Source organism: Acomys minous, assembly GCF_964271855.1.
Source record: "Acomys minous genome assembly, chromosome: 16".
Classification (NCBI taxonomy): domain Eukaryota; kingdom Metazoa; phylum Chordata; class Mammalia; order Rodentia; family Muridae; genus Acomys; species Acomys minous.
The window spans coordinates 92975555-92996329 of NC_140498.1; the positions used below are offsets into that span (position 1 = coordinate 92975555).

At 54.0% G+C, this 20775-nt stretch overlaps 2 protein-coding genes across 5 annotated transcripts in view; one reads left to right on the top strand and one right to left on the bottom strand.

Moving 5' to 3' along the window:
- BICDL1 (BICD family like cargo adaptor 1) overlaps positions 1-2948 on the top strand; it is a gene marked incomplete at its 5' end in the record, with an annotated part of 85735 nt that extends 82787 nt beyond the window's left edge. For 2 of the 3 annotated variants that reach the window (XM_084762185.1, XM_084762186.1), the window contains one exon: positions 1550-2948. In XM_084762185.1, the coding sequence (XP_084618311.1) occupies positions 1550-1711 (162 nt within the window). In that variant the 3' untranslated portion in view covers positions 1712-2948. The remainder of the gene's footprint in view (positions 1-1549) is intronic. The other variant, XR_014775480.1, reaches the window with a different exon arrangement.
- Positions 2949-3536: 588 nt separating this feature from the next.
- On the bottom strand, positions 3537-19079 carry RAB35 (RAB35, member RAS oncogene family). Of its 2 annotated transcripts, XM_084762230.1 has the most exons (6): positions 18882-19079; positions 13572-13622; positions 10718-10841; positions 7631-7755; positions 7425-7549; positions 3537-5558 (listed from the first exon to the last, which is right to left on the bottom strand). In XM_084762230.1, the coding sequence occupies exons 1-6, from the start codon at positions 18931-18933 to the stop codon at positions 5430-5432; spliced, it is 606 nt and encodes a 201-aa protein (XP_084618356.1). In that variant the 5' UTR covers positions 18934-19079; the 3' UTR covers positions 3537-5429. The 2 variants fall into 2 exon arrangements, with proteins under 2 accessions (XP_084618356.1, XP_084618357.1); XM_084762231.1 differs by lacking the exon at positions 7425-7549.
- Positions 19080-20775: the final 1696 nt, after the last annotated feature.

A 20775-nucleotide genomic window follows, 5' to 3' on the forward strand; every position in this document is an offset into this window, starting at 1 on the left:
TCAGTGTGGCAGTGCCAGCAGGCTAGTGCCGCCTGATGAGAGACTGGTTTTTAACACAGGAGTAGCAGGCATGGGATCATGACCAGCTCATGCACATGTGTGTGCACCTACATGTGAAGTTCCAAGGTCATGTGTTCCATGGAATTCCCCTGATGGTTAAAGTATAAAGTGCAGTTGGAAGTGGCTGCCAGAGAAAACATGGCAGCGTTGAGAGGACTTCGTTCTAAAGGCCTTGGGCTTTTCCCTTTGGTGCTAAACAACACTTTACTGAGCTTGTCCTGAGTGTTGGAAAGTACTGTGCTGAGCTCCACGCTGGGGCCATGTGTTGGCAAAAATGACAGGGTCAAGCTGAGAAGCAAGTGGAAAATAGAGTTGGCAGGGAAAGGGTGAATGGAGGAGAGCTGGCGAGGAAGCTGAATGTGATGGAGGGTAGGGCTGGAAAGAGAGAACAGGGGTTCAAGCCTTGTCCTCACCACCTGCAAGATGGGTCAGCAAGGCCCTTTGATTTCATTCTGAAACCTGCAAAGATAGTGAAGTGACACCCACAGATCAGAGGATAAGTGAAACAGTTGACAGACAAGCTGGCTGGGGGCGGATCTAGGCTGTCCACATTTCCCCTCATTTCCTTAGTGGCTACTCAGAGCGCAGAGCCTGTGGCTCCCTGCTGCAGCGAGCCCACCCCAGCCTGGCCTCCCCAGCCATGTGCGTGGGCTCCAGCAACTGAGTCCCAGGGAGTTGGTCTTAGGGTCTTTTGTCAGAGCCCACAGCTGTGCTAAAAAGCTGAGGGAGGCAGGAAGGTGATGGTGTGTGCTTACTGGTGGTGAACACGGGGCTCCTTGCGACGTTAGTGGCATAGACCGTTGTCAGCTAGCTTCTTCCTAGTTAGAATCATGACCACAGCTGCTCTTATAAGACAGCACAGGGTAGATTTTCTAGGCAACCAGCTAACTAAGAGGGTAAGGTCCTCACCCCATAAAAAAGCTAAAAGACTTCTGAGTTGGAACAAGACAGCGTCTCAAGATGGCACTGCCTGTGGCTTTTAGCTGTGTGAGAGCCTGGCAGTGGCGAGAGCAGGGTGAAGGCTGACCCAAGCATATAGTGGTTACCCTGGCATATGGGAATAGTGGCTTAGCCTGAAAGTGACTTGAAGGAGGAATGAGGACACCAGTAGCCTCTTGGGGCCAGGTCACTGGGCTAGCAAGCTAAGGTCACTCTGGGCTGAGGATTGAGTGGCAAGCCAGACGGTGAGCATCCAGACAGCCTCATAAGCAAGCTGGGGGCGGGGTCCCTGCTCTGTTAGTTATACCTAAAGACAGAACATCAGGGCGCAGGACACTGGCCCGGAGACCAAGCGCTATATGGCACTGTGTATCCTGGCATGGTACCACTTTCACATTCACCACTTCGTTGGTCCACCAGCCCCAGGTGCAGTGCTTCCTCATCTCATGCCTCATCTTCATCTTCTGCCCACATTTGTCACCTCCTTGTCCAACCCCAGCGCCAGGTAAGAGCAGCTGCTGATCCCTGTGTCCCCTCTCCCTCTCTGCAGGATGACATGCACAGGGTCATTGACAGGCAGCTGATGGACACGCACCTGAAGGAACAGAGCCGGCCTGCTGCTGCCTTCTCTAGGGGCCACGGCGTAGGGCGGGGGCAGGAGCCCAGCACCATGGATGGCAAACGGCTCTTCTCCTTCTTCAGGAAAATCTAAGTAGGGAGGAGTCAGGCCACTGAGAATGGAGGGACCAGTGGCAGTTGAAAAGGGTCTCCCCTCAGCTGCGGCTAGGCAGCTACACTGCCTGCCCACCTGCCCTGGGGCCCAGTTGGTTCCAGAGAGCTCACTCCCTTTTGTCAGTGTAGTGGAGACTGAGGAGTAGGAGGCCTGCCTTGTCCTCTGAAGGCTGCTCCCCAGCAAGGGACAGGAATGAACCGTGTGCCCACTGCCCAAGCCAAGCCTCAGCCTGGGCTTCCCAGGATCCTCTTAGTGATCAGGGCTCAGCCACTTCCCATGCAGCCCTGCAGACCCAGCTGATCACAGCCCACCCTAAAGGCTCTGCTGCCTCCTTGGATTTTGAACATGGGGAAGAGATTGAGGCCCTCCTGTGCATGCCTCAGGAAGCCTGAGCCTCCACTCCTGCGCCAGCCACTGGAGTCAGGAGAGGCACAGCCCCTCACCCGTGTGCATGCACCTCTGTGGAGCCCCTGTATAGCAGGAGGCCCAGCCTGTGGCTGTGATGCCTAAGAACTGGGTGTGTCCAAGCTCTGTTGAGGCCACCCTGTACCCCAGGGACGGTCCTGTCTTCTGCCACCACCCCTCAGCTACCTCCAGTGCAGTCCTTGCCCCTAGGGAGGTCTGAGCTGGGCAGCTTTTCCATTGGCCCTCTATAGGCTTTAGCCTTCCAGACCTCCCCCAACCCCATGGGGTGGGCCTGAGAGGGCACTTGTCTTCCACAGCCCCCTCCACCTCAAATGCAAGTCCAGGCCAGAGAACGGCCTCCCAGGGGCCTGGTTTAACCCTCACACTGAAGGCAGCATGGGTGCCACAAGGTGGATGGGGTAAGGCTGCTGGGAGCCTCGGATACTGCCCACCGGGCTTGTGAGCAGGGCCAGGGCACGCAGCCTGCTGCTTCTGCTCCTTCCCCAGCAGCCGCCCCATCTCTGCTGAGGCCCCAGCTCAGGCTCTGTGGGCCCAGCCTGCAGCTGCTTACCACTCACTGAGCCTCCTGCCCTCCACGGGGAAAAGCACAGCAGGGCTGAGCGGAAAGAATGTACTTATAGATATGTACATACCACAGTGCTGTAATTTTGTATGTAGCAATTGTGTAAATACACGTATGGATTTTATAATACACACATATAAATCTATAAAGGCATATTTTTAGAAAAACAGCGCACCACTGCTTCTTTTGAAAATAGTCTCAATAAGAATAAAATGAATTTCTATAGAACTTCTGCCTCAGTTCCTGGGTATGTGGGGGGGTTGTTTGGTACGAACATACTCTATGTGTCAAAAGCCACCCCTGGCTGGGCGTGTGCCACCACACCCTTAATCCCAGCACCCAGGGAGGCAGAGGCAGGTGGATCACTGAGTTCAAGGCCAGCCTGGTCTACAAAGCGAGTCCAGGATGGACAAGGCTACAAAGAGAAAACCCTGTCTCAAAAAAGCCACCACTGGCCGCTGCTGTAGAGGGGCAACGCTAGGCCCACAAGGGGCACTTGTGATGTGTCTTGCCAGCACCCTTTTGCCTACCTGTGGCAAACTTCCAGCTGAAGGCACTCACTCCAAGCACGCGCTTCCACTGCATCCTTCCGGCATATGCAGAATAAACATGGATCTTCCTCTGGCATCTTCATACACGTGCTCTGGGCCCAGAGGGGAAACACCACCCTGAACCATCCGCTCACAGAGAAAGCAGACTTGGCCCAGGGCCCTCCATGTGCACCTGTGCAGCACCAGAGAACAAGAGCTGGACTCAGCAGCGGGACAAACCAGGTACCCAGAGTGCAGGGGAAGGAGAGCAAACAGACCCTGGGAGGAAATTTGGCAGCTTGAACCTTTATTTTTAGTATTTTTTTTTAAAAAGCATAATTAGAAACTTTCAATACAGAAATAATCCTAGCAAACCATTTAAAAGTTTGTTGTTTGACGGGAGTTTCACATCAGGTCCACCAGGACACCAGTTTAGCCCTGAGTCCCCCACCCCCACCCTTACCCCCACCCCACCCCACTCATGCATGTAACACTCTGCGGGACAGGCACGCTGTTGTCACCAAAGTCACCCACCACCTGGGCCTTAGCCTGCAGGTGCCAGAAGCCAGAGAGACATCCAGCTGGGGCTGGATGCTCCAAGATGCACCCTCTTATTGCTTGAATTGGCAAACACTCCCACCCTGGGTTCCCAGGTCTCAGAGACATGCAGACACCTTCTGCCCGGAACAGGCCCTCAGCTCACCTGATTACATGGCGCTGCCTACTGCTTGGCCCTGAAGTGTCCTCCACAGCCCCCCAAGCCCAGCCTGTCACACCAAACCCCAGCTTCTGACAGTTCAGACAAGTGGAGAGAGAGAGGTGAGAAAGAAAAAGAAAAGCCCCAGTTTTATTGATTAAAAACCCATCCACAGTGTTAACATGGAAAATCTGCAATATTCTGTGATTGTCCAGTCAGGACAGTGCCTGGAAATCGCCTAGGAAAGGAAATCTAATAAAACACATTATGGTGTCAATCAGTTCTTCCCAGTTCTGTGATCCATTAGGGGAAAGGGAACCCAGTGTCCTGGGGAAGGGGGAAGTAATCAAATGCAGATTACCCTGGTTACTCCAGGGGACTGGGGGGGGGGGTGAATACCGCTGTCCCCACCCCACTGCCACTTCCCAGTGGCTAGGAAATCTTCCTACTACTTCATACTAAAACTGGTCTGTCAGTAATGCTTAAGCTGCCTGTCCCAGCTTGGAGGTGTCTCCCACAGGCCAGCAACCCCTGGCTGTGCCAGAGGCGCCTGGTGCCACACCTCCAACTAGCTCCAGTAGTAGGCCCTTGCGTGCACAGGAACAAGGGTACAAAGCCCCCCTTTCCCATCAGAGGGAAAGCCTAGCCCTGTGATGAACAGAAGCCACACACCACCTCTAAAAATACTGAGCCAAAGTAGGACAGTCACAACTTTTGCTATAAACAATCAGATCTGAAGGAAATAATTTGAGGAACTTAGTTGGTTTGACTTGGCTCCATCTGTTGTATCTGTAGAAATAATGCTCCATCTCTGAACAGACGTGCCCTGCCTTTCTGCTGGAACTGATACATGTTGGGTAAGTGAGAAGCCGCAGCTCCCTGGGTTTGCAGCAGAGGCATCTACAAGGCAGAACGAGAAACCTGTTGTCCAACAGGGCAGGACTGACTTCCTCTGTGGTACTGAAGGCCTAGGGCCAGCAGAGGGCAGGGCCTGTGTGGAGGCCAGGCTCCCCAGCTCCCAGAGCCATGTGGAGTGCGCTCCATGGGCCCAGGATGGCCAAAGACTCAGCTAGGACATGAGGCTGGCTCCTCAGCAAGCTGCCGTCGAGATGGAGGAGGAAGGTTTGGGAGGGTCTGTTGCAGCAGGTTAGCAGGAAGGAGGCAAAAGCCAGAGCAGGCTGAGGGTGTGCAGCTGGTTAATGCAATATACACTATGTACAAACTGGTTAATCAGTCCGCTCAGCTGTCCTCACCATGTCCAGGTGCCTCAGGGAGAAGGGCACCAGTGGGGAAGGGCAGGCTCGTCCAACACCTTCTTGGCACTCGAGGGGAAAGGGGGAGGAAGTGCCAATGGCGCCTCCCGATACAAAAATCGTGGAGAGAATTCTTTAAATAACGGCACTAAACTGAGACTGTCCCCCGAGGTGCCTCCAAGGGCCTCGGGCTGGGGGGTGCAGTGCAGTCTCTGCGGTGGCTGGGGCATTAGCAGCAGCGTTTCTTTCGTTTACTGTTCTTCGTGAGCTTCACCACGTCGTTCTGTTGTTGCTGCTGCTGTTTGGCCAAGTTGTCTTTCTTTGCTCGTAGGACCAGCTCTGTGATACAGTTGAACATCTGGAGAGGTGACAGGGCAAGGCTGACTTGAGTACACAGCCCCCACTGGCTAGCACAGCCAATCCCCAGGCCATTTCTAGTCCTCTGTGAATTGTACGTGTGTCCCCAAAACCTGTGCATGCGTGTGTGCGCGTGCACACGGTATTTCACCATGACTATGTAGCCCAGCCTGGCCTTACCTGGGGAGGCAGGAGACCTGTGAGTGTGTTTATTCTGGCCCAGCGGTTCCCAATCTTCCCAGTGTTGTGACTTTTTAATACAGTTCATCATGTCATGATGACCCACTCCTAAAGTTACTTCATTGCTGCTTTTTTTTTTTTTAAGATTTATTTATTTATAATGTATACAGTGTACACCTGCAGGCCAGAAGAGGGCGCCAGATCTCATTATAGATGGTTGTGAGCCACCATGTGGTTGCTGGGAATTGAACTCAGGACCTCTGGAAGATCAGACAGTGCTCTTAACCTCTAAGCCATCTCTCCAGCCCCATTGCTGCTTCTTAACTGTAATTTCCTAGTTATGAATCATAATGTAACCATCTGATATGTGACCCCCCCCTCCATGACCCACAGGTTGAGAACCACTGCTCCAGGTGGGGGAGTGGAGTTACTTGAAGGTTAAGAAGGAATGTTGAAGGACCTTAGTTGTGTCGGGGAAGTCAATCGCTAGAACATTTTTGGTCTTTTTTCCCCGCCTGTACATATATGTGCACATGAACACAGGTGTCCATGGAAGCCAGAGTCAGATCCCCTGGAGCTGGAGTTAGAGGTGGTTGTGAGATGCCTGGCATGGGAACTGAACTCAGGTCCTCTGTACATACAATGCAGTCTTAATCACTGAGCTATCTCCAGTCCTTTTTAATACATAGGAGGATCCTTGCCGTCTGGCAAGACGAAGGCACATTGCTCTGCATGGAGAGGTAAGGAAGCCACTGCCTGTCCACCTGCTGCCACCTCACTGCAGCGGGGCCAGTCTGCCTGCCTTCCCCTGCCTACCCAATGTACTGGTGCCAGGAGCCACCAGGCCACAGGCCTCCTGTCCACTCTGCCCCAGAATGTAAAAGCAACTGGCACAGAAGCAGAAGGCACAAAAAAGCTAAACTAGGGGCTCAGATGTGCCTGAAACCAGAGCTGAGCTGACTCAATGCTGCGAGCTTTTGCTGCTATGACGACAGCAATCAGATCATAGCACCCCCTTTACAAGCCAGGCATCCGGCAGCACTGTCACTCCAGCTCCATGGCTTCTGATGCCCTCCTCTGCACGTGCTTGCACGCACACATGCACGCACGCTGTATAGAGAGAGCCCTCAGCACAACCCCACTCACTTGATCCCCACAACCTGGAGAGCAACTCTTACTCCCTGTGCATCCCAGGTGAACACATGACTCCCAGAGAGGTAGGTCCTGGCCTGAGAAGCCTGTGTCCCCAGTGCAGTGGCAACCCAACTTCCCTAAGCACCCCGAGGCTCGCAGAATCACAGCTACTGGGCAACAGCTACAAAGGAAGATTGCCTGGGTGGAGGCTCCATCCACAACCCCAGGGACCTCTCAGCAGGTGCCAGGAAGGCAAGCGGGGCAGGGACAGGGTGGTAGGATGGGTGCGCGCACAAGAGGGCCAACGGGAAACAGCCAGGACAGACACTACATGGCTGTGGGGTGGGAAAGATCTGGGCGTGACTCCACCTCTCACTGGTGGTAAGAACTTCAGTTTTCCTCCAGGAAACATGGAGCTCAGAGGACAGCTGAGCTAAGGCCTTTAAAGGGCCTGCACAGCCGCCAGCCAACAGTGGGCACTAGGTAACTGCTGGTCCCTCGGATGCCTGCGCAGGCCTGTGGTGGGGAGGGCGAGTGGCTCAGCAGAGCTTACCTCCTCCACGTTGACATTCTCCTTGGCACTGGTCTCAAAGAGCTGGATCCCCATCTGCCCAGCAAATTTGTAGGCATCTTCTGTCTCTACCACTTTGCGCTCAGGGTCGTCATTCTTGTTGCCCACTTAAGACAAAGCGTACGTCACTGCCTGCAGGCACACCAGCGCTGCTCTCCCGCCGCCCCACCCCTGGGGTCTGGCCTCACCTAATATTCGGCAAACATCATCACAGTTCTGGTTGATTTCATGAAGCCATCGCTTGACATTGACAAAGGACTCAGCACTAGTGACGTCGTAAACCACAATGACCCCGTGGGTCCCCCGATAATACCTGTAGGGCCAAGATGTGCATCAGGGCTTTGGCCTAGGCAGAGCGGCAGGCCAGTGGTGGGGAAGGGGAGGGTGCCAGGGCCAGACCCAGTCCTGCACCCAGCTATGACCACACTCCGGCTCCTCAGGCAGGCCTGCCCTGGCAGCGGTGGTGGGGGCAGGTGACAGGCTGAGGTGGACCAGGCTTGAAGAGTCACCCTAGGTGACTCAGTGTGCCGTGAGCTGGAAACTTATTTGAAGTTCTCCTTTTATTTTTAGAACTCTGGCAGTTTTTGTGTTTGACACCATGCTATCACTATCCTTGTTTAAACATTCAAACTTTCTCTCAATCTCAGTAATAAAATGCATTCCAAGAGGCTGCTCCTACATGAAGCCATAGCAAAGTGTCCCTTTACCCTGGTGGGCAGGTGACACTTCCTTTCCTGCTCTGGGCTCACTGTATCAGTGAGGGAGAGTGCAGGGGCTGCATAGGCCTCTAGCATCTGTAGAAGGGACTCAAGCTGCAGACCCCGAACCAGCCAGAAGGTCTGGAAGGAAGGAAGGAAGGAGGGTACCACTGTCCTCTCTGAACACCTGCTACCCAAAAAGCCAGGCAGCGTCAACCCTGAAGCACAGGACCTGGGGCTGGGCTGGGCTCCCCAGGCCAGGCGTCCTTGGCTCATTCTGTATACCCCAGGGCTGCCTCTCTGAGCCTTGTCTCTAAAGCTACCTATCCTTGACCACCCAGAATATAAACACAGAGAGCGGGCTGACTCTTGTCCTGAGCTCCAAGATGGCCACACCAGGACCCACAGCCAGGGTAGTAAAGGGCAGCCTGCTGTCTACTCTCTGTAGTCAAGACCTATCTGGGGACAAAGGTCTGTGAAAGCTCTGGACTCTGGAAAGCTTTCATCTCTACGCCTGACCTCAGTTTCCTATAAAACCGGGGTACTAGTACAAACTTTGAGTGGCTGTAAGGAAGAGGAGCTAGCAGATGTCACCCCAAGGCTGGGAGCAGTACAAAGAGTGCTGGGTGCTCTTCATTACCAGGCCTAGTGTCCCCCACAGCAGTCTGGAGTCCAGGTGAAGTCCCCATCTCTGCACACAGATAGCGTAGTGGATGCCTCTTAGGCCTCAGAAGGCCTCTAACCTGTTCTTTGCTGAAAACACCAAGAAACAACACAAGAAATGCCCTTGCTCCTGACACTCCAGAACAGCCTTGGCCAGGAAAGGGCCTAGGCTGGGCCATAGTGGCCCATATTTCTGGCTAGCAGGACACCAGGGCTGCCCGAGGCGTCTTACATCCCCCGCCTTACGCATCTCTGCCCCAACTGGGTCCAGCTGCAACCTCAGCACTAGGCTTGGTTCCTAGGCTCGTGCAAAGCTTCATCCACTCTTGTCCTCCTGAGACTGGCCGGCAGCAAAGGGCTGTTTTAGCAGACACACTGGGTACCGTGGCTTCCACTCATGCATCAACTGCCACACCTCCAGAGCACGCAGCTATCTTTAGACCCTTTCTTCACCAGCCACTGTCACAGGGGGCCAAGTCTCTCCATGGCCCCTTGGCAGCCCTGAAGTGCCTTCTCCCTCAAAATGGGCCAAGCCTAAGACCCCAAGGCGGGGCTAATCTTGGTTTCCCTAGACAGGACAGCACCCTGTACCTAGGGATTCCTGGGCCATGGGTCTCATATCCAGGACAGGGCAGACAGTTCAACCTAAGCCTCTCGGCTAAGTAGTCCTGTGCCTACCCTGCCACATGAACCCCTCACACTCACAACCTCAGAGGGTGCCCAGGGCTAGAGGGACACCTGTACCTCCATGAGGCAGAATGGGGAACATTCCATTGAGATTTGGAACTGTTTATACAGGAGGGCCTGGGACATGTCCACAGAGGCCAACCCTACATGCACTACAACATGGAGCCCACTTCTCAAAAGCACCTTGTGCTGTGAGAGATGGGGCACACCTGCAATCCCAACAGGAACAGGCAGATACTTGTGAGCCTGAGGGCAGCCAGGGCTACACAGCGAGGCCTGTCTCAAACACACACATACAGACATGCCTTTATCTGTAAAGTGGAGTAACAGCAACACAGGTCTGACCCATGAAAAGCCCAGAGCAAGAGGCCTGCACTCAGGCAAAGCCTACAGAAATCTCAAGTTAGGCAGCTTGCCCAAGGGCATACAGCAGAACAACAATTTCAATTCCACAGTTTTACGAGCGCCTAAGAACCAGAACCAGAACTGCAGGACTCGGCACTGGAGGGTTTCCTCCCGTGGGCAGCTGAGTCCCCACAAAGGCTGCAAAGAAGGGCAATGTGAGGCCAAGGGGTCTCCCAGCTAACAGACGGGGGATGTGGAGGAAGAGCCCACATCGCCATGGTCTTGCAGGCCTCTGGAGAGCCATCTCTGAGGAGTCAGGGTGGGTGACCAGAAGCTACACAGAACTGAAACCCACCAAGAACTGTCAGTGACTCACTGGGCACCAGGGAAGGGCTTGTCACTAACCCAGTGAAGCAAATTCTGCTGCTTTGCCACCTGAAGAGAAAGGAACTGCCGGCAGGTAAAACAGTGTGCATGGATTGTACATGGTCTGTACCAGATCATATACCAGGACAAGGGCTCAGCCGCTGCAGACCATGGCCGCCTCTTGTGTCTTCAGGAAGGGAACGCATAGCTGCCACCACTGCAGCCAGCAACCACCTCAGCCTCCCTCCCTCACACCCAGTGGCATTTTTACCATACTCCTTTTTTTTTTAAAGATTCTTTGAGACAGGGTTTCTCTGTGTAACAGTTCTAGCTATCCAGGACTTGCTTTTGTAGACCAGGCCGGCCTCAAACTCACAGCGATCTGTCTGCCTCTGCCTCCTGAATGCTGGGATTAAAGGCGTGCGCCACCATGGCCGGCTTCTACCACACTCTTTCTGTTCAGCACGGTCACTCAACTTTACGCAAACATCCAAGGCAGGGGTTCAAGGGACTCACGTAGAGGTGATGGTGCGGAAGCGCTCCTGCCCCGCGGTGTCCCAGATCTGCAGCTTCACCTTCTCGCCGTTGATCTCCACAGTTCGGATTTTGAAATCCACTCCAATTGTGGTGATGTAGCTGCCTGTATACATGCAGCCCGTTACTCACAGTAGAGAACCCTTCGGCCCCCCAAATCCCAGCCTACTGTGACCCACTCTATGTGTTCCATACAGTCAAGGCCCTAAGGACAGAGCCCTGAACAAAGAAAGCACACCTGCTCTAACAGGCCAGTAATGCAAGTGAGACAGCACATAGAGACACAAAGAAAGAATTTCAGAAATACATGCTACCAATGTAGAGGTGGAGAGACACACAGGCTGTGACCTGAGAATTAATGCACCTATTCATCCTGGGTTTCTAATTTCTTTGGGGTTGGGGGTGACTTTCAAAATTGACTAATAGGATCCAATTCTACACCTTCCTGGGGGGATAGCAGCAAAATATCCATGGTACCTGTGGGGTGTGTGAGGCTAAGCCCAGGTGAAAGGTGAGTAAGGAGTGAGGGCCAGTCCTCCACGCCTTCGTGCTATTGCTGAGAATTTGTCCTGTTTCATGTGCGGGGCGGGGCAATGAGACATGCAGGGCACAGATGCTTTTCAAATGATCTTCGGATGTGTGTAGAAGATGCAGTTAAGCACAGCTGCCTACGCAGTACACCACGGTGAAGGCTTACAAACTCCCATCCAGAACAGACCAAGGACCTCTCTCAGGAGACAGACAGACACAGGTGACTGTGTGAGGTGTGGAAGGACACGAGGAAGCCAAAGTTCAAGGGGAGGCAGAAATGAAAGCAGGAAGTTGTGAGAAATGTTCAGCAAAAGCTGTGGGGAGGAATGACAGCCTCTTCTGGGGCAAGCGTCCAGACAGCAGTGGGGGCACTCCAGGGCCAGCAGCTCCTCACACAGGAGCAAGCAAAACAAAACACAATGGTGGTTCCCAACCTGGGTGGCTTTATTCACCAGAGGACACATGGAGTAATCCAGAGACAATTTTGGTTGTCACAGTACAATGGGCAACTAGTAGGCATATCTAGCCCCAGAGATACTGTCCACACCCCGCGGAGGGCCTGGGCTTAATTCCCAGCACCCACTTGGAAAGCAATAACCACAGATATACTTGCAGACAAAACACCTAGATACAGTTAAAGAGAGGAAGAGACTGTATGTGACCAGATTCCTTGAAAAACAATTTGGGAACTGGTGAGGTGGCTCAAATGGCAACCAATTCTAGGTGTGGTGCTTTGAATAAGAATGCCCCACAGGCTCATGTACTTGAATGTTTAAGTCACCAGGGAGTGGAACGTCTGAAAGGATTACAAGGATTAGGAGGCGTGGCCTTGTTGGAAGAAGGGCGTCACTGGGGGAAGCTCTGAGGTTTCTAACGCTCAGGCAAGGCGTAGGCTCCTTGTCTCTCTCTGCTTGTGGCTTGGGATGTGGCTCTCACCGATGTCCCAGCTCCCTGCCATGATAAGAGACTGACCCTCTGAAACCGTAAGCTAAGCCCCCAATTAAATGCTTTCTTTCTTAAGAATTATGGTGGTCATGGTGTCTCTTCACAGCAGTGGAACAGTGAATTAAGACACAAGGCATGCCCCTCATGTAACATGGCAGTTCCCCTTTGTCCTCAGCTTCAGTCAAATAAAAAAGCAGTTTGTCAGAGCCAGGCACAGTGGCACACGCCAATAATCTCAGCACTTGGGGAGGCAGAGGCAGGTGGATCGCTGTGAGTTCGAGGCCAGCCTGGTCTACCAATCAAGTCCAGGACAGCCAAGGCTACACAGAGAAACCCTGTCTTGAAAAAATAAAAACAAACAAACAAAAAAAAAAAAGAAAAGAAAAAAAGAAGCAGCTGCAACTTGGCAGGACCAGGCAAAGTTTAACCACTCTAGACCCTGTGACCTAGTAACCTCACCTCTGTGTGTACAGGAAGAAACAATGTATCCAGCACTACTTCAGACAGGAGCCGTGTGACCACTGGGTGGTGTCATGAATCCAGTGCACCCAGACAAAAGCAACCTTCCTAGCCTTGACAGAACCAAGGGAAGGCTGGGCAAGGTAGCATATGCTGCTAATCCACTACTCAGGAGGTGGAGCTCTGTGAGTTCAAGGCTAACCTGATCTACATAGCAAGTTCGAGGCCAAGCCAGAGATCTACAGGGAGACTCCATCTGAAAACAGAAAGAACCAAGCCTGTGGCTAGCAAGGCTGAAACATGTTTCTTGGCAAAGACAAGCAGATTTCTGGTTTTTCAAGGCAGAGTTTCTCTGTGTAACAGCCCTGTCTGTCCTGGACCCCTTTTAGACCAGGCTGGCCTCGAACTCACAGAGAGATCCACCTGCTTCTGCCTCCCAAGTGCTGGGATTAAAGGTTTGCACTTTGCTGGGATTAAAGGCGTGCGCCACCACGCACTCACTGCGCAACAAGCACATTTCTGAACAGCTGATGGAGTTAGGAAAAACGACAAGATGCACAGACATAGACAGTCTGAACAGAGGCTCCAGAGCAACGGGGGCAGTACAGGGACATCTGCCACTCTTACATGATGGACATCTTCCTGTTAGATATGCACTCTCTATCTAGTAAGACTTTCTTCTAAGTGTGGGCACAAAGAGACCCTCGGTAGGGAAGTGAGGAACTGGAAACGGGTTGTGAACAAGATGGACCAGGCAGAACACAGAGGCCCCCAGAACCCCACTTTCCCTCAGCCAACAACCAGAATGACAGTGTCCGTATCAGACAGAAGCAGCTGGGTTCTGGAACAAGGCAGGGGTTTGAAAACCAAAGCACCCCATCAGCACCCAGGGAGGACTCACCTGAGAAGGTGTTGTCTGCAAATCGTAACAGCAAGCTGCTCTTGCCCACACCTGCAAGAGAGAGCACGGCCATGAGCAGGCGGGAGGGCCTCCTGTCAGCCCAGCCTTCCTCAGAAGCCAGGGAGGCCAGAATGCTTCAAGGCCAACCTGTCTCCCCACACAGCAAGACCATCTCTTCCACTCAATCGCTGACCTTTTCCTTCGTCCTCATGTAAGACAAGCTGCTCTCAAATCCTCTGGGGGGATGACAGAGGGGCTCATGCCCAGGCCTGTTCTGAGGGCTGCCCCAGCAGCCTGGAGGGAGACACCAGACAACAGAGACAAGCAAGAGGAAGGTCAACCAAGTGAGACCAGTCCAAGTGCGTCCTCAGCAAGGTCCTCAGAGAATGCCGTGCCACCTCAGTTGGCAAAGAATGCAAAGCTGGAAAGAGCCCTTCATTTCCTCAGGGATGGTCAGCAGATGAAGAAACGGAGGCCACATGAGCAGACCCACGGTCAGTCGCCTACCCTCGCTGAGTCAGGTGGCTGAGTGGGCATGGCAGGGGACACTCCTGGCCTCGAAACTCACAGCCATCTGCCTGCCTCTGCCACCTGAGTGCTGGGATGACAGGCGTGCGCCACCATGCCTGGCCTGTATGGTGGCTCGTGATGTTCCCAGAATCCCAACTGTATCTCCTCAGAGGAGGAGACCAGAACTTACAGAGTGAGCAGCCGATCTAAGATGTCTCCAAAGGAAAGTCAGCACAGACACAAATTTAGGCCTCTCAAGCATCTCTGGACTCTGCTAACATCTGCCAGGCTTGTTGGCTTGCTCCTTCCTTCTTTCTTCCCTTCTCCCTCTTTCTTATTTATTTTATTTTATTTTTTATTTTTGGGGTATGGGTGGGGGTGAGATATCATATAGCCCAGGCCAGACTTGAACTCACTGTAGCAGAAGATGACCTCAAGTCTGATTCTTCTGCCTCCACCTCCCAAACACTGGGGTTATAGGTATGCTAGGGATCAAACCCAGGACTTCATGTATGTGAAGCTGACACTCTGCCAACTGAACTGTATTAACACACCTTGAAGGAGGGCACCTTCAGCCCCTTTGGTAGGAATGCAAATGACCTCAGTTTCTTTGAAAAGCAATTTGGCATTACCAAGAAAAATGTAAATGCCCAACCCCTCCCCCACCGTGACCTAGTACCTCACTTCTGTGGAAATGCTCTACACAATAATGAGCACAGCCAGGCGTGGTGTCACACGCTTTTCATCCCAGCACTCGGGAGGCAGAGGCGGGTGGATCGCTGTGAGTTCGAGGCCAGCCTGGTCTACAAAGTGAGTCCAGGACAGCCAAGGCTAACACAGAGAGAAAATGTCTCGAAAAACCAAAAAAAAAAAAGAGCACAGTGCATCCCACTCTTGAAGCGGGACTTAAGACAGAAGCCATGCAGCAGCATGTTAGCAGCATGTTAGCAGCATGTCAGCAGCTGCAGCCCATCATGCTCCTGCAGCTTTTTCAGGAGCGAAGGAGCAAGCATAAGCAATCCCAGGGCTCCTGTACGCATCCCCTCAAAGGTGCCAGATCGGACCCTAGGACCCCGAATGCCCTGTGACTGAAATCAAACTTTAGGCATAGGTGCCTATTTTGAGGGCACCCATAGCCTGACGCCAGTTCTCAATGACAGCACTGCTGCTCCCCAGGCCTCAAGTAGCTAAGGCTGCAGAGCACTGCTGCGGACGGAGCACCCCAGACATCGTCTCCAGTGAGCACGTCAGCAAGGATGCCCAAGAACACCTGGGTCTGAGGGAGGATGCTCTGCCTGCAGCACCCGCCTGCAGCACCCGCCTGCAGCGTCCAGGGCACCTCCAGCTTACAGTGCTCTTGCTCAGCACCACTTCCTCATTGCTCTGCCATGAGGCTTCCTGCTAAACCCAAGGAGAGCCCAAGTTCTGGGCTGGTCCTCCTGGTGCTCTGCCTCATACTAACACCCCATTGGCCCTGTGGCCTCCCTACTTCCTCCTGGAGCCTTCTAGGTCCTGCCTACTCAGCTAAAAGCTCATGTCTGGCCACTCAGTGGAGAGTTCTCTAGGACCAGCCCCTCCCCTCCCCCTCTGCATTCATTCAGCACTTACTAGCCACTAACTAAACACCCCTCTCCAACTGACAGGCTCGGTGAAAGCCATGCTGCGCCATGCTATTACAGCAGTAGTACCAGGCGCCCGTGACGCAGCTCTCAAGCTCTGGGGCCAGGAAGCTACAGAATCCTTCTGCCCACTTAGACAGGGTCTGGATGGCCTGGACCGCTCAGCGTACACCAAGCTGGCCTCAGACTCACAGAAAGCCACCTGCTTGTGCTGGGACTCAAGATGTGCAATATTAAGTTTATCCAAATCTCACTTATCTGTAATGGACAAGGGTGAGGTCCCACCGCAGGGACAGCAAGGACTTGAAACCCTTGGCTGCTTTCTGCACTAGTCACAGCATGGTCAGCTGCCATGGACCTGATACTAACCTCCAACTCGGCTTTTCCTGAGAGGAACAGAAACCAAGACATGCCACCTCCCAGATATCCCAGCTGCTATCCATCCCGCAGATGCACCCAACGAAGCAGCACGGGGCCAACACTGCCTTCCAGCCACCTTGCTCTAAGGTCTGCCACCCTGCGAGGGGCACAGAACACTTGATGCCTCTTGGCAGGCACGGGATGCCACCCTTAGCCGTTCCCCTCTGCACGCAGCTTTCAGGCCTTCACCCCGGCTTTATCCCACTGCTCCCCTCTTAGGCTACAGACCCATCTTTTTTTTTTTTTTTTTTTTTTTGCTTCGGCACTAGCCTGCTATAAACTCAAGTAAAGTGATATCTACTTTAACTCTGCCTCAGTGAGCACTTTCTCATGTAGCCTCAGACAAACCGTGCCCAGTCTACTCCGCTGTTAAGAGAAGGACCTAAGCAGTCTCTGGTGGCACACTAGCCTCCAGTTTCTAAGAACGAGGGTGACCAGCATCATGGGCACTGTTACAAACCAAAGCCAGAGTCAGGACAGCTCCAAGTACAGAACTTCAGGGATAAAGAACAGATACCCAAGCTTGGAGACTACATTCCAGAAGTGTGCACAGTGTAGCCGAGTGGGAAGGACAACTTAGATTTATAAAGCAAGCCAGCATCCACTGAGGCCGGTTGCTTGCCAGCCCCACACCACCTGCTCTCGGTGTTAGCAGAGATGTGGGGACTCCTAGGTTTGCTGCTGAAAGCTGTGTGACTTGGGGCCAGTCAGGCGTCTCCTCTGAACCTTGTTTCCTTATCTGACAAACCACAGAGGCCTTGGGTGAGAATCAGATGAGAAAGTGTCTGAATCACTTGATGCACCTTAGGAAGTGACACTCAAGGGGCCCAGGGCAGCAGGTGACGATATCAGGCTCCCTGCTCGGCTGCAAAGCCTATTTTGAACTCCCCTGGCTACCATCTCCCAGGTTCCCAAGCGTCAGCTCAGTGACGGGAGAAATCCAACAGCAGAGTGTGGCCCTCTTCTCCACAACGCAGGCCTACATGCTCACACTCAACTGGGAGCCAGGCCACACAGACCCTGCCCAGTGAGCCCTCTCCCACACCTGACTTCTAAGCAAAAAAATCAATACGCCATGCAAAGTGCACCATAGGAAAGCAGGCCAAAACCATCTCCTGGGTTTCACAGAAGAAGAGAGTAGTCAACACGCTACATCTTCTTGCTGAGTTTAGCCTTTCAGTTTTGGATACTAACACTGGCCCAAGACATCTTGAGGAGGGGCTAAGACCGCTGAGCGCAGCAGGCTGACTTAGCTCTGAGAGCAGAGAGCGCACCATTAAGTCAGCCACTCAGACCAAGGCCAGAGAATAAAGCCACACGCTCAGGCCGGAGGATGCCACCTGCTGGGTCCAAGTTCAAGTCTACACAGCTCGCTGGTGTTTGTTCTTTCATTCAAACTACAAGCCATCAGTCTTCCATCTTTCTTAACTTGATTCCACCTCACTGGTTAGGCCCCAACTTTTCTCAACACCAGCCACCTTCCACCACCGGATCCAAACCACCAGCCACGCGCCAGGCCAGCTTCACCAGCGAGACCAAAACCCACTTCTTTCCATGGCCCAGCTATGACAGAGTCACCCAACAATCCTACCTCCTGAGTCTCAGGGGACATGGTGCTCCACAGGCTCTACCATCAACTCAGCTGTCTCACGTTACAGGACCCTCTATCTGCCCCACACTCAAGTCTATAAACTTAGCCGCTCCCCGGCCTCCTTCCTAAAAACATCATATAACCCTAGCACCTCAGCTGTGCTCCCATGAACATCCTGGGGCCTGCCTCCCTGAACTGTCACCCTGCAGGCCCGGTCACCTGCCACACTCCAAACGTCTCTAAAATGCTTCATTTACTAAGGCCCCTCTGTGAACAAATGCATCTTAAGCACTGAGTCCCCGAGGCTGGTCTACGAGTCAGAGACGGACAGTATCAAAAGTAGTGTGTGTATGTGGACAAAGCACCTAAAATACCGGCCGAAGCCCTCTGGCATACAGTAAACAAACACTGCGCACCCACTGTGTGCCAGGCCCTGCTCCCTTCACTAGGTGCATGCTCACCGGCTGCTAACATCATCCCTGCCGGGGAGATATTTTACTACTCCATTCTACAGATGAGAGAACTTAACCTGAACCATGCAGAGACTTCATAACGATTCTTCAGGAATGTGCTTATGGCTGTACCTGCCGCACCTCATCCAAACGCACAGCAACCCGGAGAGACAGGTCCTGGACTTACCCCCATTTCACAGAGCACTGAGTCTCCACGAAGAGCCTCAAGCTGACACCACTAACAGTTACTTAGAGGTTACTTTACGCCGGGTCAGGCGCTAAATGCGTTCCCTACTTTAGCTCACTCAATACTTACACCACTCAGTCTAAAAAGTCCCCACTTCTCAGATGCAGGCACTGAGGCTCAGAAAGAAGAAGCAACTTGCCCAAGGTCACAGAGTGGAAAGAGCTTGTGTCCGGGGACTCGAACCCGGGTCTCTCCAACTCCAGAGATCGCGCGACTTGACCAAGGTCACACGTGAGGCAGGAGGAGCAAGCGCCGGGGCGTGCATCCCGTGCGCTCGGCACCCCGACCCGCCGAGGAGCAGCCCAGAGCCCCTCGCTGAGCCCCCCGGGCCTGAGGCCGCCGAGCGCCGCGCCTCCCGCCCCGCGCGGGCCGCGCCTCCCCGCCCGCCCGCCCGCCTGCCCGCCCGCCCCGAGGCCCCCGCGGGCCGCGCCCGGCAGGGCCCGCACCGCCTCCGGCCCCTGCGGCCCTCACCGCTGTCGCCGATGATGAGCAGCTTGAAGAGGTGGTCGTAGTCCCGGGCCATGGCGGGCGGGGGCGGCGCGCGCGCGGGCGGGCGGGGTCGGTACTGGCCTCGCGATCCGCAGCTCCCTCCCGGCTGCTCCGGCAGCGGCGGATCCACTTCCCGAACAAACAGCCGGAACTGACAGAAACACCTCCCTCCGCTCCCCCCACCTCCTCCTCCTCCTCCTCAGCAGCCGCCGCCGGTGCCACCGCCTCCCTCCTTCCCGCCCCGCCCCGACACTGCGCATGCGCGGCGGCTGGCCCCGCCTCTGCGCAGCCGCAGCCCCGGCCGGCCGCGCCCTCTTCGCGCACGCGCACTGCGCATGCTCCCCGGCGGAGTCCCGGGCGGGTGAGCGTACCCGCCGGCCGGCCGCGGCCCTCCCGAGGACCGAGCCGTTTCGCGGGCCTGACGGAAGGGAGCCGATGGCCGGGCCCCCCGGGGCTGCGGCCTGGAGACCAGCGCTGGTCAAGAGTCGCCTCCGAGCCCCACGCCCCGCTGTGCCCGATGCTTCTGGCGGAATGGGTAGCGGTTCCGGATTCGGATCCGTAGGGCGCACTCTGGTCGCCCGCGCGTCCCCTCCTCTGGCCTCAGTTTCCTGAGAACCAGCCCCAGGTTTTTCCAGTTTGGGTGGATGCCCACCTGCCCTTCCCCGTGCGCTGCCACTGCCGTCCTTACTGCAGACATGGAAGGATTGCTCCATCCCTGTTGCTTTGACTTTTTCCAGGCAGAGCCTCAAGTAGCCCAGGGTAGCCCCACACTCGTCGAGTAGCCGAGGAGAACCATGAACCTCTGAGACTCGAACCCAGGGCTCGGTGAGCGAGCTGGACCCCCCGCCCCTCATCACCGCTTCACTGAGCTTTCAAACAGTCAAGCACCTGTTGGAATACTGCTATGTTCTTTTAGTCTCTTAATTTTTTTTTTCCCCGAGACAAGGTCTCTCTGTGTAGCCTTGGCTGTCCTGGACTCGCTTTGTAGACCAGACTGGCCTCGAACTCACAGCGATCCACCTGCCTCTGCCTCCCGAGTGCTGGGATTACAGGTAGTCTCCTAATCTTTACCCTAAGGAAGCAGTGCTTGCGGTTAGAACGGAACAAAAAATTCAAAGTTCGGGCTGGGCGTGGTGGCGCACGCCATTAGTTCCAGCACTCGGGAGGCAGAGGCAGGTGGATCGCTGTGAGTTCGAGGCCAGCCTGGTCTACAAAGCGAGTCCAGGACAGGCAAGGCTACACAGAGAGACCCTGTCTGGGGAAAACAACAACAACAAAATCCAAACTAGTTTTCCTTCTGAACCACCCCTCATAGTAACCCATTAAAGTTTCCTGCACAGTGTGAAATTCTTACTAGTTGAATAGATACATGTTTTCCAATAAATTCCTGTGTGTATTTAGGTACACAGATGTGTGTCCTTGTGCATTCACAGTATACTTGTATCTTTTGTCAGGTGAGCCTGAGCCTGGAATCTGAAGGTACTTGGCTAAAGAGAGCCGCTGTGAGCCAGGAGTGGTGGCGCATCCCAGGACTTGGGAGGCAGAGGCAGGCAGATCGCTGTGAGTTCGAGGCCAGCCTTGTCTACAAAGCAAGTCCAGGACAATCAAGGCTTCACAGAGAGACCTTGTCTCAAATATATATATATATATATATATATATATATATATATTATGTATACAGTACTCTGCCTGCATGTAAACCTCCGGACTTTCAGAGCATCAGAGCATCACACTATAGATGGTTATGAGCTACCATATGGTTGCTGGGAATTGAACTCAGGACCTCCGGAGGAACAGTCAGTGCCCTTAACCCCTGAGCCATCTCTCCAGCCCCCCCCCCTCCGCTTTTTTTTAAAAGGGGCCACTGTGATGTGTT

Excerpts from the sequence above, each read along its gene's own strand:
- RAB35 (XM_084762230.1), bottom strand. The coding sequence starts at position 18,933 with ATGGCCCGGGACTACGACCACCTCTTCAAGCTGCTCATCATCGGCGAC. Across the intron at positions 13,623-18,881 it reads GCTCATCATCGGCGACAGCG|GTGTGGGCAAGAGCAGCTTG; the intron begins GTGAGGGCCGCA and ends TCTCTCTTGCAG. Across the intron at positions 10,842-13,571 it reads TGCAGACAACACCTTCTCAG|GCAGCTACATCACCACAATT; the intron begins GTGAGTCCTCCC and ends GCATGTATACAG.